We start from the raw sequence: 13,101 nt of genomic DNA, 5'->3' as shown, positions 1-13,101 counted from the left end.
AGTCAAATGTTGAATCCAGAACTGTGGGTGGAGAAAGTCAATTCCTGCTGTGCTTGGACACCCTGAATTCACCTGCAGCCAAAGAGTTTGATTCAAGCAAATCCTCTCCCCCTGAGGCTGTGCAAGACTTACAAGGAGGTGTGAGGCATGCAGGAAAGTTAATAATAAACAGAATATTCACCTTTGCAGCAGTTCCATTTCCATAGGTTTGGTTTGGTTTTTTAAGGACATGTTGCATTCATGTTGCATAAATTAAATGGCATATAATAGCAGTAGCAATAGCACTTAGATTTATATGCCATTTCACAGTGCTTTTACAGCCCTCTCTAAGTGGTTTACAGAGTCAGCCTATTGCCCCCAACAATCTGGGTCCTCATTTTACCCACCTCGGAAGGATGGAAGGCTGAGTCAACCTTGAGCCAGTGAGAATTGAACTGTTGAACAGCAGCGAGCAGTCAGCAGAAGTATACCCTGCAGTACTGCACTCTAACCACTGCGCCATCTTGGCTGTTATAAGAAGGAAGGAAGGAACTGAGTTTTGGATGTTTTTAAAAGAGGAGGCCAATGATCCTGACCACTACTCAGGGAAAGGATCCCAATGTAGCATATGAAATGATCCAATGGGTTCTATTTTTTATTTAAGACAACAATGTTAATCAGTTAAAAGCTATCCTGAATTATGTTGGCATTTCAGATTTTTTCATGCATTCCTGATTATTGGATGACGAACTTCAATCAAGAAAAATTATCATAGCTAAGAGGCAGCAAGAAAATAGGGGCAGAGGGGGGGGGGACTTAAACAAATCTTTTGCTCCAGGCTGCTTAACATTTTAGAAAGATCCTGGTGTGGTATTACCTATTAGCTACATTTAAATGCCATCATTCATTACTGAATTCACCAAAGACTGTGCTTGCTTGATATATTAAATTATAGAATCATAGGACTAAAAGGAAACTTGGAGATCTTCTAGTCCAACTCCCCACCCAACCCAAGACAGGAGTACTTATACCATCCCAGACAAATCATTTCTTTATTTTTTTTAAACAATGACACTTATGTAAAAAATTGGGTTCTTTTTCCTCCTAAATTCAACTAAAGCAGGGATGTCAAACTCAAGGCCCGTGGGGTACTTAGATCTGGCTCGCGGGGCCATCCTGGAACAGTGGCTCTGCCAGCGAAAATGGAGCTCGGGAGGGACATGTGCGGCCCTCCCAAGCTCCACTTTCAGCTGCAACCGCCTCCTGCAAACCTCTACCAGTGAAAACGGAGCTCGGTCCACCATAGACACCCTCAACATGAATGATGTCAAGCTGGCCACACCCACTCTGGCTGTACCTACCCGTCTCCCAGTGGTGGGATTCAAACTTTTTATTACCAGTTCTGTGGGTATGGCTTTGTGGGTGTGGTGTGGCTTTGTGGGCATGGCTGGGGAAGGATACTGTACAATCCCCATTCCCTCCCCACCCCACTAGCCTGCTTTCCAGCTCTGTTCTCCTGTTCAGGGCAACAAAAGATCATCTGGGAGGCTGGGAGATAGGGGCGGGGCCAGCCTATTTGCCAGTTCTCCGAACTACTCAAATTTTCCACTACTGGTTATCCAGAACCTGTCAGAACTGGCTGAATACCACCTCTGCTGTCCCCCCAAAGTCAAACACAATCCTGATATGGCCCTCAGTGAAATCAAGTTTGACACCCTTGAAGTAAAGCATCTGGAGGAATTTGGCATCTGGAAATGGAATTTGGCATCTGGAAAGGGTTGGATTCTCTCAGTTCTGAAAGGAAAGCTATGGAGAAAGGTACAGGCAGTCCTCACTGCACAACCACAATTGGGACTGGAATTTCCATCATAAGTCTGCAGTTGTAAGTTGAATCATTACATGACCAGATTTGATTTTACGTTCATTTTTCTGCAATCGGAACTCCAGTCACATGACTACAAGTCAAATTATGTGGTTGTAAGTGTGAATCCAGTTTAATTTATGCCAGTTTTTGTCAGAAGCTAGCGAAACAAATGGCAAATTGAAATCACATGACTATGGGACGCAGCCACCAGTTGTTAAGGAAAGCTAATTGCACCTGAATTGCAATCATGTGACTATGGCAGAGGCGGGGAACGGTTGCAAGTTCAAATCTAGACCACATCTGACATTTTTGGAAGCTGTCATTAATTGGAACCTTTGTTAAGTGAACGGTGATAAATCAAGTAGTACAGGTAGTCCTCAATTTACAACAGTTCATTTAGAGACTGTTCAAAGTTATGATGGGATTGAAAAAAGTGATTTTTCATACTTATGGTCGTTGCAACATCCGTCTGGTCATGTGATCAGAATTCAGATGCTTGGCAGCTGGTTCATACTTATGACGGTTGCAGTGCAGTGTCCTGGGGTCATGTAATCACCTTTTGCGACCTTCTGATAAGCAAAGTCAACAGGGAAGCCAGACTCACTTAACAACCGTGTTACTAACTTAATTTCAGTGATTCACTTAACAACTGTGGCCAGAAAAGTCATAAAATGGGGCAAAACCCATCTAACAAATGTTTCACTTAACAACAGCAATGTTGGGCTCCATTGTGGTCGTAAGTCAAGGACTACACATACCCTCTGTGACATGTTTTGTTTTTTTCAAGGATGAATCCAATTTGCTTACATTACAGGAGCAAATATTTAACTGTAAATTAAGGCAGAAGAACAAGAACATGTAAATCTAGCTTTTCATCTAATCAAGGTTGCTTTAGGTTTCAAAATTCACAATGCTTGTGACAGCCTCCACCTGACTCCAGTGGGTGATTCTTGTTAGATCTGCCTTTTTGTTTGTTGATGTTGTGGCTGGATGAGGATGGTTTGTTCCCCCGTTTCCATGCATGGCACAGCTGTCGTATTTACACAGCAGTCAAATGGCTCATTGAACACCACAAAATAACATTCTTCTTTCAAGCCAGGCTCCCTTGATTCTTGATCTTGTTTTCCAAATAGCCTCCTGTTTTTAATCTATACATGTGCACATTTCTATTTGCTAGAAATAGGAATACTTGAAACATTGGGTTTCCTCAAAATTCAAAGTACTGATTTGAATGTATATTTCTATTTTTGTTTCCCGATTATATTGACTTTTCTCTAGATTTTGCACCTGAGTAATAGTAACATTACTATTAACATTAGGGAACGCGGTGGCTCAGTGGCTAAGACCCTGAGCTTGACAATCAGAAGGTCGGCAGTTCAGCGGTTCGAATCCCTAGTGCCGCATAACGAATGAGCTCCCATTACTTGTCCCAGCTTCTGCCAACTGAACAGTTCGAAAGCAGGTAAAAAATTCAAATAGAAAAATAGGGACCACTTTGGGAAGGTAACAGCGCTCTGGGCACCTTAAGTGTTTAGTCATGTCAGTCACATGACCAGAGAGACGTCTTCGGACAGCGCTGGATCTTCAGCTTAGAAACGGAGATGAGCACTGTCCCAGAGCCAGAAACTATTAGCAGACATGTGCGGGGGAACTTTTACCTTTACCTTTAATAGTAACATACTCTGCACATTGCCAAAATGGAGGAGGAAGAGGAGGAAGAGGAGAGGATCTTCTAAAGAACTGAAGAGGGGTATCAGTTTGCCTGATTTATATATTCGGATTAAAAATTAGAAACAATAATAACATTATGTAAGCTATATCCCCAATCTGATTATCTCTTGATATGTTGAACTTTAGTTCCCACCATCACTTAGGTCACAGCTTGACCCTTGGATGGGAAGTTGCCTTAATTTCTTCTTCCAATTCTTGAGTGGAACAGTTTACAGGTAGTTCTCGACTTATAATCAAATTGCTATGGTTAAGTGAGACATTTATTAAGTGAGTTTTGCCCCATTTTATGAGCTTTCTTGCCACAGTTGTTAAGTGAATCACTGCAGTGGATGTGTTAATATTCTAGTTGTTAAGTGAATCTGATTTCCCCCATTGACTTTACTTGTCAGAAGGTTGCAATCACATGACCTTAGGACACACCAATGGTCTTAGGTATGAAGCAGTTGCCAAGTGTCTGGATTTTGATCACATGGTCATGGGGATGCTACAAAGGTCATAACTGTGAAAAATGGTGATAAGTCCCTTTTTTCAATGCCGTTGTAGCTTTGAAATGTCTCTAAATGAACTGTTGCACGTTGAAGACTATTTGTACATTGTTTTAGTTGTACCCATGTTAGAGGTGTCACCTTTTAAGCTATTAGTCACAGTGTGTAAAATCAGTTGCATATTGTTACCCTTTAGATAAGAACTAGTCAAATGACTAGGAGTGGATAGGAACTCCTAGCATTTATTGGCCCCTTCATCCAAGGTTGGTACCCCTTATCCACAAATGTCCATAGGGAAGGTCAAAATCTCATATTGGTGGCTACAGTTATGCAATCAAAGCCCACAGGGAGTCCTTGACTTATGAATCCAATTGAGGCCAACATTTCCATTGTTGAAGAAGACGGTTGCTAGATGACTCATGCTCTGTTTTATGGCTTTTTTATGGCTCACAGTTGTCCCAAAAGACAACTGCTTTTTTTCAAGAGGCAACTGAACTTTCTTGTTTTTTCTTTGAAGGCGTTTCACTTCTCATCCAAGAAGCTTCTTCAGCTCTGACTGGATGGTGGAGAATGGAAGCATTTCTACTCCTTGCAGAACAGCTGGTCATTTGTGTCCTTTTAGTGAGCTGTTAAGGTCACCTGGAGGTTTATCTCTGTCCTCAGGGTCACCTGAGTAGTGCTTCTGGTTCCTGTAGTCTGCAATTTTTTCTCTGGAAATCCATTCCTACTCCCACACCATTCAAAGGGTGTTCATCCCAAACTGTAACGTCTTCAGAGAAAAAACAAAGACAGTCCAGTTGCCTCCTGAAAAAGCACCTTTGGGACAACCATGCCCTGGATGACTGAGAATCTCTACCGCTTTTCCCCTCCAGTTCTTCACTTGGGCTCATTCATTAGATATGCCAACAGACAGTCAAGAACCGGGAGGCAGAAAGGTCTTTGCAATGAGTAGACCGGGCCAAAGCAACGTGGGTAGACCGGGCTGAAGTGACATGGGCCAGCCCCTTACATTTTCCAGGACAGCCTCGCCGGCCAGATCTGACCACATCACAGGCCGGATCCAGCCCCCGGGCCTTGCATTTGACACCTCTGCTGTAACCTCTAATCTGACCCTGGAAGGAAGGGAATGTGTCTTTTAAAAATGGCTTGAAAGAGCACAACAAAGAACATTGGGAGGGAGAAGTTTCTTTTAGTTTTCCGCAGATGGAACTTAATTCTCTCTCGTGTATTTAATTTAGCACCTGGCGCTGAAGACATGTGAAGTGGATCTGCTGACTTTAAATGACTAAATTATATGCTTCTATAGGTAGCATCTGACTTCTTCAGAACTGAGAAGTGGTTAATGTTTCTCCTAGGGACCATCTCCCCCATCCCCAATATAAATTGCTTTGCAAAATCTCCTGAATGCATTTTAGATCCTTACGTTTTACTTCCCATAGTTTTAGATTTCTTCCCAATGGTGGCTTCACTCCTTGGAGATGCCAAAAATTTGGGTAAGATATCATGGTCTTGGTTTCTTCTCTGATCCAACAATTAACATCATATTTTAGTACAGGCAGCAATCTATTCCTGGACACTTCTATCTGCATTGGTTAGGCTTCTTAACCTATACCTTTCATTCTTTTTCCTAATTAAATTACAGCCAAAAAAAATTATTGGTGTGTTACAGAACAAAAACATCAATTTTTTAGCAAGCCTTGAGTTAGTTTTACATTTCAGTAAGGTAGACAAAGAAAGGAGCAGAAAGTATATCTAGCTTTTTAAGAATAATATTAACATTTAGCAAGGGGTATATGTATCTGTGTTTCTCTGAGAGATAAAATTTTTTGAGGGGGGGCGGTGAAGCAGCCATTCCTAGTTCCACTTCAACTACAACCAGTAAACCAAATCAGTGTATGGTTTACAAGAAGTCCAAACCACTCATTTTAGAATAAAAGTAAATAAAATTATGAAGGAACGTGGTGGCTCAGTGGTTTAGATGCTGAGCTTGTCGATCAGAAAGGTTGGCAGTTCAACAGTTCGAATCCCTAGCCCCGTGTAGTGGAGTGAGCTCCATTACTTGACCCAGCTTCTGCCAACCCAGCAGTTCGAAAGCATATAAAAATGCAAGTAGAAAAACATGGACCACCTTTGGAGGGAAGGTAACAGCGTTCCATGCGCCTTTGGCATTTAGTCATGCTGGCCACATGACTACGGAGACGTCTTCTGACAGCAGCTTTGGCTTTGAAACAGAGATGAGAACCGCCCTGGAACGACTAGCACATATGTGCGAGGGGAACCTTTACCAAAATAAAATTAAAAATATTGTATGGCTGCGATTTAGCATATAAAAAATTGTAATCCAGCATAGCAGGTTCCCAAAGAAGTTTTTGCTCCACTCCCTTGAGATCAAGCTGACCAATATCCTAAAAATCAGCATGCACTTAGGAAGATTGCATTTAAAAATTATGGAAGAGCTAAATGAAACTTAGTCCTCAATCACCTCCATTCGACCAATTAGATCTCACCGATTAGGCCTCCTCCGAGTTCCATCTGCCGGTCAGTGTCGACTGGCAACCACGCGGAGGAGAGCCTTCTCGGTAGTAGCTCCGACCCTTTGGAACGATCTCCCCGTGGAGATTCGTACCCTCACCACCCTCCAGACCTTCCGCACAGCCCTTAAAATCTGGCTATCCCGTCAGGCCTGGGGCTAAAGATTGTAACCCACCCCCACCCGAATGGTATGAATGTTGTGTTCTTTTTAATTATGTATTGTTCTTATGTGTCATGGTTTGTATCTCCTTCCCTCATGAGTTGTAAGCTGCCCTGAGTCCCCCCAGGGAAAAGGGCGGCCTATAAATAAACTTTCAAATTCAAATTTCAAAATTGGGTACAAAGAAACGTACATATGAACTGAAGTCTTTAATTTGTCAGCGCAAATCAGGAACATTAATTTTTTAAAATTTAATACAAACTTTGCAAAATTCTGAAAGCTTGGCTAACAGAGAAGGAAAGAATCTGACATTAAAGAGGAAGAAGGAAAGAAGAAGAACGAAACAGGGAGGTGCCTCCATTTCTATCAAAACTTTATTATGTTGCTTATAGCAACACCTTGCTGCTGACATAACAATATTTGTGTTTATCACACAGGCCTCAAGTTGAAAGGTTTTTAGGCAAAGAGTTTGCTCTTGGTTTCTTTCTTTTTATGTTTCTTTTTGTTCTCTTTTTGCAATTTATGACTAGCGGGCAGTGTTCTTTTTAGTCCTGTTTGGTCCAGTTTTAAGCCACATGCCTAGAAAACCCCATGTCATCCCAGTATTTCATTTGCTGCTCTGTTATACTGGAAGCAGCTTCAAACTTCTCTGCGACACTCAGAAACAAGAAAAAGACACTGGATAAAGGAGGTGAGATCTTGGTGTGGCTATATCCACAGTCCTATGGTGAACTGTAATTTCTCTGCATTTTAGGGCCTACTGCATTTTCCCAAAGAAAATGACTTTAAAATATGATGAATATTTTTCTACCATGAACAAGATATGATCTCCCTCTCTTCTTGACATTAAATAACGCAGGCCTTGATCAAATAGCGGAATATATATTTCAAAACTAGTAATTAGCACTCGATGAGGGCTGGATGTTTAGGCTCTCTAATTGCTAGTGTGCTGATCTAATTATAACTTTAAAATTTTAAAAAAAGCCAACAAATGCCTGGGAGCAATAGATGAATGATATAGATGTGGTTTTAAATAGCATGATGATTCATTAGTAATGATTGACAAGTGTATCAGTTTGATAATTAGATTAGATTTCTAAGCTTCACTTATACCGGAAGCATCTGTGAATATTTGTAGTAGGGTAGTTGAGATATTCTCTACTTTAGAATAGTTTCATGAATGGGTAGCAGTGGTTCAGACTTTGAGTACCTTCTTGGCTTGCTGAATATATTAAATTAAATTTCAAGTTTAGGTAACTGAGAGATGTAGACAAAAACTGTGGAGAGCTGGTTTTCCATCTGTGGTGTATGGTAGGTTCTTGCAATCCAGAACTGTTTCTCAAGCATGTGTGTTAGCAGTCACATATAGCAATAGCACTTAAACGTATATACCACTTCATAGTGCTTTTACAGCCTCTCTAAGTGGTTTACAGAGTCAGCATATTGCCCCTGGCAATCTGGGTCCTCATTTTACTGACCTTGGAAGGCTGAGTCAACCTTGAGCTGGTGAGGATCAAACTCCTGGCAATGGGCAGAATTAACCTGCAATGCTGCATTCTAATTACTGGAGTTTCTAACCTTGACAGTAGTTTCAAGTGAGTACAGATTAATTTTTCTTATGGCTGTGTTTGAACTCCATATGGTAACATACTATTTAAAAAAACCTGCCATATTATAAGTTTCAAAAGTAAATACTGAGAAACAGATCAAGCCTGAATTGTGTTTGGTTCTGAAGAACAATATATAAACAAAGTAACAGGCTAACATTAGTACTCCTAAAGCAATTTAGACCATGTTTCAAGAAAACTGCAGTTCATAAAAAACAAGGAAAGTCCCTGACATTTCCTCCCCTCTCCTCTTATTACCCAAGACCTTAAACTTTCATTGATTAATTTAATAATTTCTGCAGAAATGAATGATTACCAACACAAAAGCATGAAAAGCATGCTTGAAATATTTTTTTTAAATGCCTGATCTTCACACAAGTACTGTGCAATGTATGTACTTGTGGATGTTACTGAAAAGCCAGCAAAATGAGTAGATCTAATACTGTGGATTACTATGTTGACAGCATGCCAGTGCTTACAAATTCAACTCCAAAGAATTAAACCTTTCAAGATAATATGCATGGTAGGCTCTCCTTGGATGGCTTGTAGCTCTTCTTGATTGTTCTGGAGCTTCACTGTTGCAAGTCTCCCTCCCTTCCTCAAGGGGATGCTATGCTCACCCATAACCCATTCCCTCCTTCCTTTACTCTCTTGCTTGCAGGAAGGCTAGGACAATAAATAGCAGAAGGAAAGGTTTCTGGGAAGGGGTTGAGAAAGAACTAAGCAGCAAGAACCTTCCTCATTTCTATTTTCTTCCAAGGTTGGTTGGTTTCTTTTAGTTGGTTTCTTTGGACTCCTTAACCAAAACTAGCCAAAAGGAATAATTGAGATAGCAGGTTTGCAAGGATTCCATTCTTTGTCAACCCAACCCATTGCACAGAGCTGTTTTTGCAGGAAAAATGGGAAGAGGGGATGCTATGTATGCTGCCTTGAGCTTCTGTAGAAAAAAAAAAAGACAGGCTATAAATTAAAATATTAATTGTGAATGATGATAACACAGCCATTTCAAATATATTCTCCAGTCCTAATCCAAAGCCATGCCTGGCTATGAATACAATGTTAGGGAACTAGTCAAGGGTAAAACAAAGCTTTCCCCTTTTCCTAGATGTTGTGAATGTGGTTGTGAATGCTTGAAACATAGTAGTTTTAATCAGCAGACATACTTGGAAACCTGCCCTACTGAAAGCAATGGGGTATGACTTTGGCCATAGGATCACAGTCTTTGTTGATTAATGGGTTGCATTTAATGAAGCAATTTTGCAAAGTACTAGGTGGCGTCTCTGTAGCATGGAATTTTTAAAAAAGGAAATTGTATGTGTGTTTGTGTGGGTGTGGTATATAGTATACAGTATATATAGTATATATATATTTTATACATATACAATTATCCACAAAAAGGAGAGGCGTTTTCTTTTTTACATTAAAAAAGTAAAAAAAAGTATTTTTATGTCTTATTTTAGGGGTAAAGCACAAATAATTATACGCTGATAACTACAGGTATGTGTCAATATAGTATTGTTTGTGGTTACTTTTAAAACAAGACATAACGATAGGGAAATTAATGTTGCAAAGCAGGACCATTGTTAAGTTCTAATTAAGCTGATTTATTAGTTATGCCTATACACAAGAAATCTGATCAAATAAGCAATCAGCACTAAATTGGTACTAGATAAGAGTTAATGGAATTCAAGATGGGCTGGGCTTGTGGGAATGTAACAATTCCAGAATGATTCTTCTCTTGGCTCCACCTCCATTCTCTATGCCCCAAGCATTGTATCTTAACCTGGCCATTTTAAAATACGTGGACTTCTATCCCAAGAATGGGAATTGAAGTCCACATAGCTTAAAGTTGCTAAGGCTAACGTAGTAATGTTTGAAGGCTTTTTTCAAATTATGCCATTTTTTTTTTTAATTTTAGAGATATACATAACCTGAATGGATCACTGAGCTTTACCTTCTTTTGCTCCTGCAATTTTGCTAGGATGTACTGAGACCAAATAACTCGGTGTATCTAAGTTTTGTATGTGTCTGAGAAAGAAGGCGATTCGTGTATGTGTGTTTATATGTCTGTAGGAATACATGGGTGCATATTTCATATATTTTGAAGTAAACGTGTGAAAATAGTTTTTCTTTGCCAGGGTTTGCTACCAGACTGCATGGAATGAGTCTGCTCATCTGTTTGCTCCCTATTTTAGTCAACTCATAAGTTTACAGTCATCTTATTTTAATTCTGCATTTGTTTTTTTTTTTCCTTTTCTGTTTTTTTTTTTTTTTGAGTCTGTGTTGATTCCTACCTGGATAAGTCCCTCCTATTATCCCAGTGATGGCTATCCTTTTTGTCCTTGCATGCCGAAAGCATGACATGTGCATGACAGCGCGTGGGTGCCCTCACCCATAATACAATGTGCACACACACCCCTGTGCTCTGTCCCCTTTCTCATGCATGTGCGCCCTCCGCGCTCCATTTTGGGCCTAGCAGACCTCCCTAAAGCCTCCTAGGATCAAAATGATTAAACAACACGCGTTGCAGAGACCCGAAAACCAGTTGGTCAGTGGACGGCGCATGTGCATGCTCGGTGGACTTCAGCTGGAGCAACGGCTTGCGTGCCAGCAGAGAGGCCTCCATGTGCCACCTCTGGCATGAATGCCATAGGTTTGCCAGCAAGGTTCTAGTAGTTATGCCTTAACTACTACACCAAACTGGCTCTCATGCAATCATATTATGGGTCTACATAAAAGTAAATTCTGAGAAGTTCAATGAGGATATCGAAGGGGATATTGGACTGCATTTTCAGGCCCCTTCACATGTGACCTTCATTGAAGAAGCCGCCTAGAAAAGTGCAGTAGGCCATCCAGTGTTGCCATTGCTTTCCCAGGCTATTTATGTTCAGCCAAAATAATGACTTGACCATTATTCAGAACTGATGCTTTCCAGGCAAGCATTTGTTGTGTGAACTAAAGAGGCAGATGTTCCTTTCTATCCATTCCACACAGAGAAACAGACTGAACCAGAAGCTGAATTGTACTTCAATGCTGCTATAGTTCTTTGACCTGAGATGACCATCATACTCTATCCAGTAATAGAATAGACCTTGCGTGGTTTCTACAGTTTCCCCCTACCTCAAAAGTAACCTTATTGACATGACAATGCTTTGTGTTATTTAGCATTACTTATACCCATCACCTTCTGTCTTTCTCCATGTCTTCACCCTAAGAGAATATGAAAGATGGCATCCATGTTTCGGAGCGAAGAGATGTGTCTGAGACAACTTTTTCTTCAGGTGGAATCTGCCTATTGCTGTGTTGCAGAACTTGGAAAGCTGGGTTTGGTCCAGTTCAGAGATGTGAGTAGACACTAAAAGTAACCCAGCCTGTACTTCTCAATACCCATAGAAAGTAGGGGAATGTCATCTACAGAAGCAAGAATTAGGATAGTGTAGAGCTTAAAGAGAGGATAGACTAGATCTAGAGAGTTCCCTTTGAATTGGGAATGGGACAACATGCCAGAGCCAACTTGCCATGGCCAACTGGGACAATTCGCTGTGGGACAATTTAACAATTCTATTTAATTATTAAAATAAATAAAAATTATTTTTATTTTTGCCATTCATATTTCATTCTGTCCCTCTTTTGCATCCTTTCTTTAATGATTCTATTCTCCCATTTCTTTGGTATTACCCTGTTTCCCTGAAAATAAGACCTCACCAGATACTAAGCCCAATCGGGGTTTTGAGCGCATGTGCTAAAATAAGCCCTCCATGAAAATATTTGAACACAGCAGCAGCCATGAGGTGACCATGCTGGCTGCCTCCTGCACCTCAAAAATAATAAGACCTCTCTGAAAATAAGGCCAAGCACTTATTTTGTGGATCAAAAGAAAATAAGACCGTGTCTTATTTTGGGGAAAACACGGTAGTGTAACTCTTGACCAGCAGTGAGTTGCCCTGTGGCAAGATGGCCGTGGAAAGTTGTCCTGCAGTGAGTTGGCCGTGACAAGTTAGCTGTGGTGAGTTAGCCATGGCAAGTTGGCCGTGCCAAATTGTGGTAGATCCCTTTGAACCTACCCTCAATTAGTCACTGTTTCTCAGTGCAGTTTGGCTCCCCAAAATAAATTGAGACCCTCAGGCAGTGGTGGGTTTCAAAATTTTTTAGAACCTCTTCTGTAGATGTGGCCTGCTTTATGGGAGTGGCTTGCCGGCCATGTGACTGGGTGGGCGTGGCCAACTGGTAAAATATGGTGAAACTCACTTAACAACACTTTTGCTCAGCAACCAAAATGTTGGCTCAGAAACTCTGGCATTGAAGTGTGCAAGTCTTAAAGCTGTTACAAGACCCTTGCCCCCCCTAACCCTTTAGAAAAAAACCCCAGGGGTGTTCAAACTTGACAGCTTTAAGACTTGTGGACTTCAACTCCCAGAATTCCTCCTCTCGCTCTTCATCTTGATGATGTCTGGACAGACGGGGGGAGGGAGCTGGAACCGGTTCTAAACGGCACTGTAGATTTGTGGAACCTCAGCCCTGCCCTCGGGTAAATTGCCTTGAGTTCAGTAAAGGCATGGTATGTATTTAATACACAATACACAATGACAAGAACTGCAACAGGAAAAAAGAGGGGAAGATAAAGTAGCATTAGAAAATAAAATAAATAATTAATTAATTATTAATAATTCCAGAGGGAATGATTAACCGCACCCACCTTGGGATCTACTTGTTCCGTCTGCTGTTGGCATGAAACGCCCAACA

At 40.9% G+C, this 13,101-nt stretch overlaps 1 protein-coding gene across 1 annotated transcript in view; it reads left to right on the top strand.

Moving 5' to 3' along the window:
- Positions 1–7,384: 7,384 nt before the first annotated feature.
- ATP6V0A4 (ATPase H+ transporting V0 subunit a4) overlaps positions 7,385–13,101 on the top strand; it is a 42,548-nt gene continuing 36,831 nt past the window's right edge. Inside the window, exons 1-2 of the mRNA XM_087722471.1 lie at positions 7,385–7,442; positions 11,574–11,702. Coding sequence (XP_087578597.1) covers positions 11,586–11,702 — 117 coding nt within the window. The 5' untranslated portion in view covers positions 7,385–7,442; positions 11,574–11,585. The remainder of the gene's footprint in view (positions 7,443–11,573; positions 11,703–13,101) is intronic.

This window comes from Thamnophis sirtalis, unplaced genomic scaffold (assembly GCF_051295495.1).
Source record: "Thamnophis sirtalis isolate CommonGarterSnake01/CBP01778 unplaced genomic scaffold, rThaSir2_p1.2 scaffold_9, whole genome shotgun sequence".
Classification (NCBI taxonomy): Eukaryota; Metazoa; Chordata; class Lepidosauria; order Squamata; family Natricidae; genus Thamnophis; species Thamnophis sirtalis.
The sequence above is the reverse complement of the archived record's forward strand: the minus strand, read 5'-3'. Positions and strand labels throughout refer to the sequence as shown.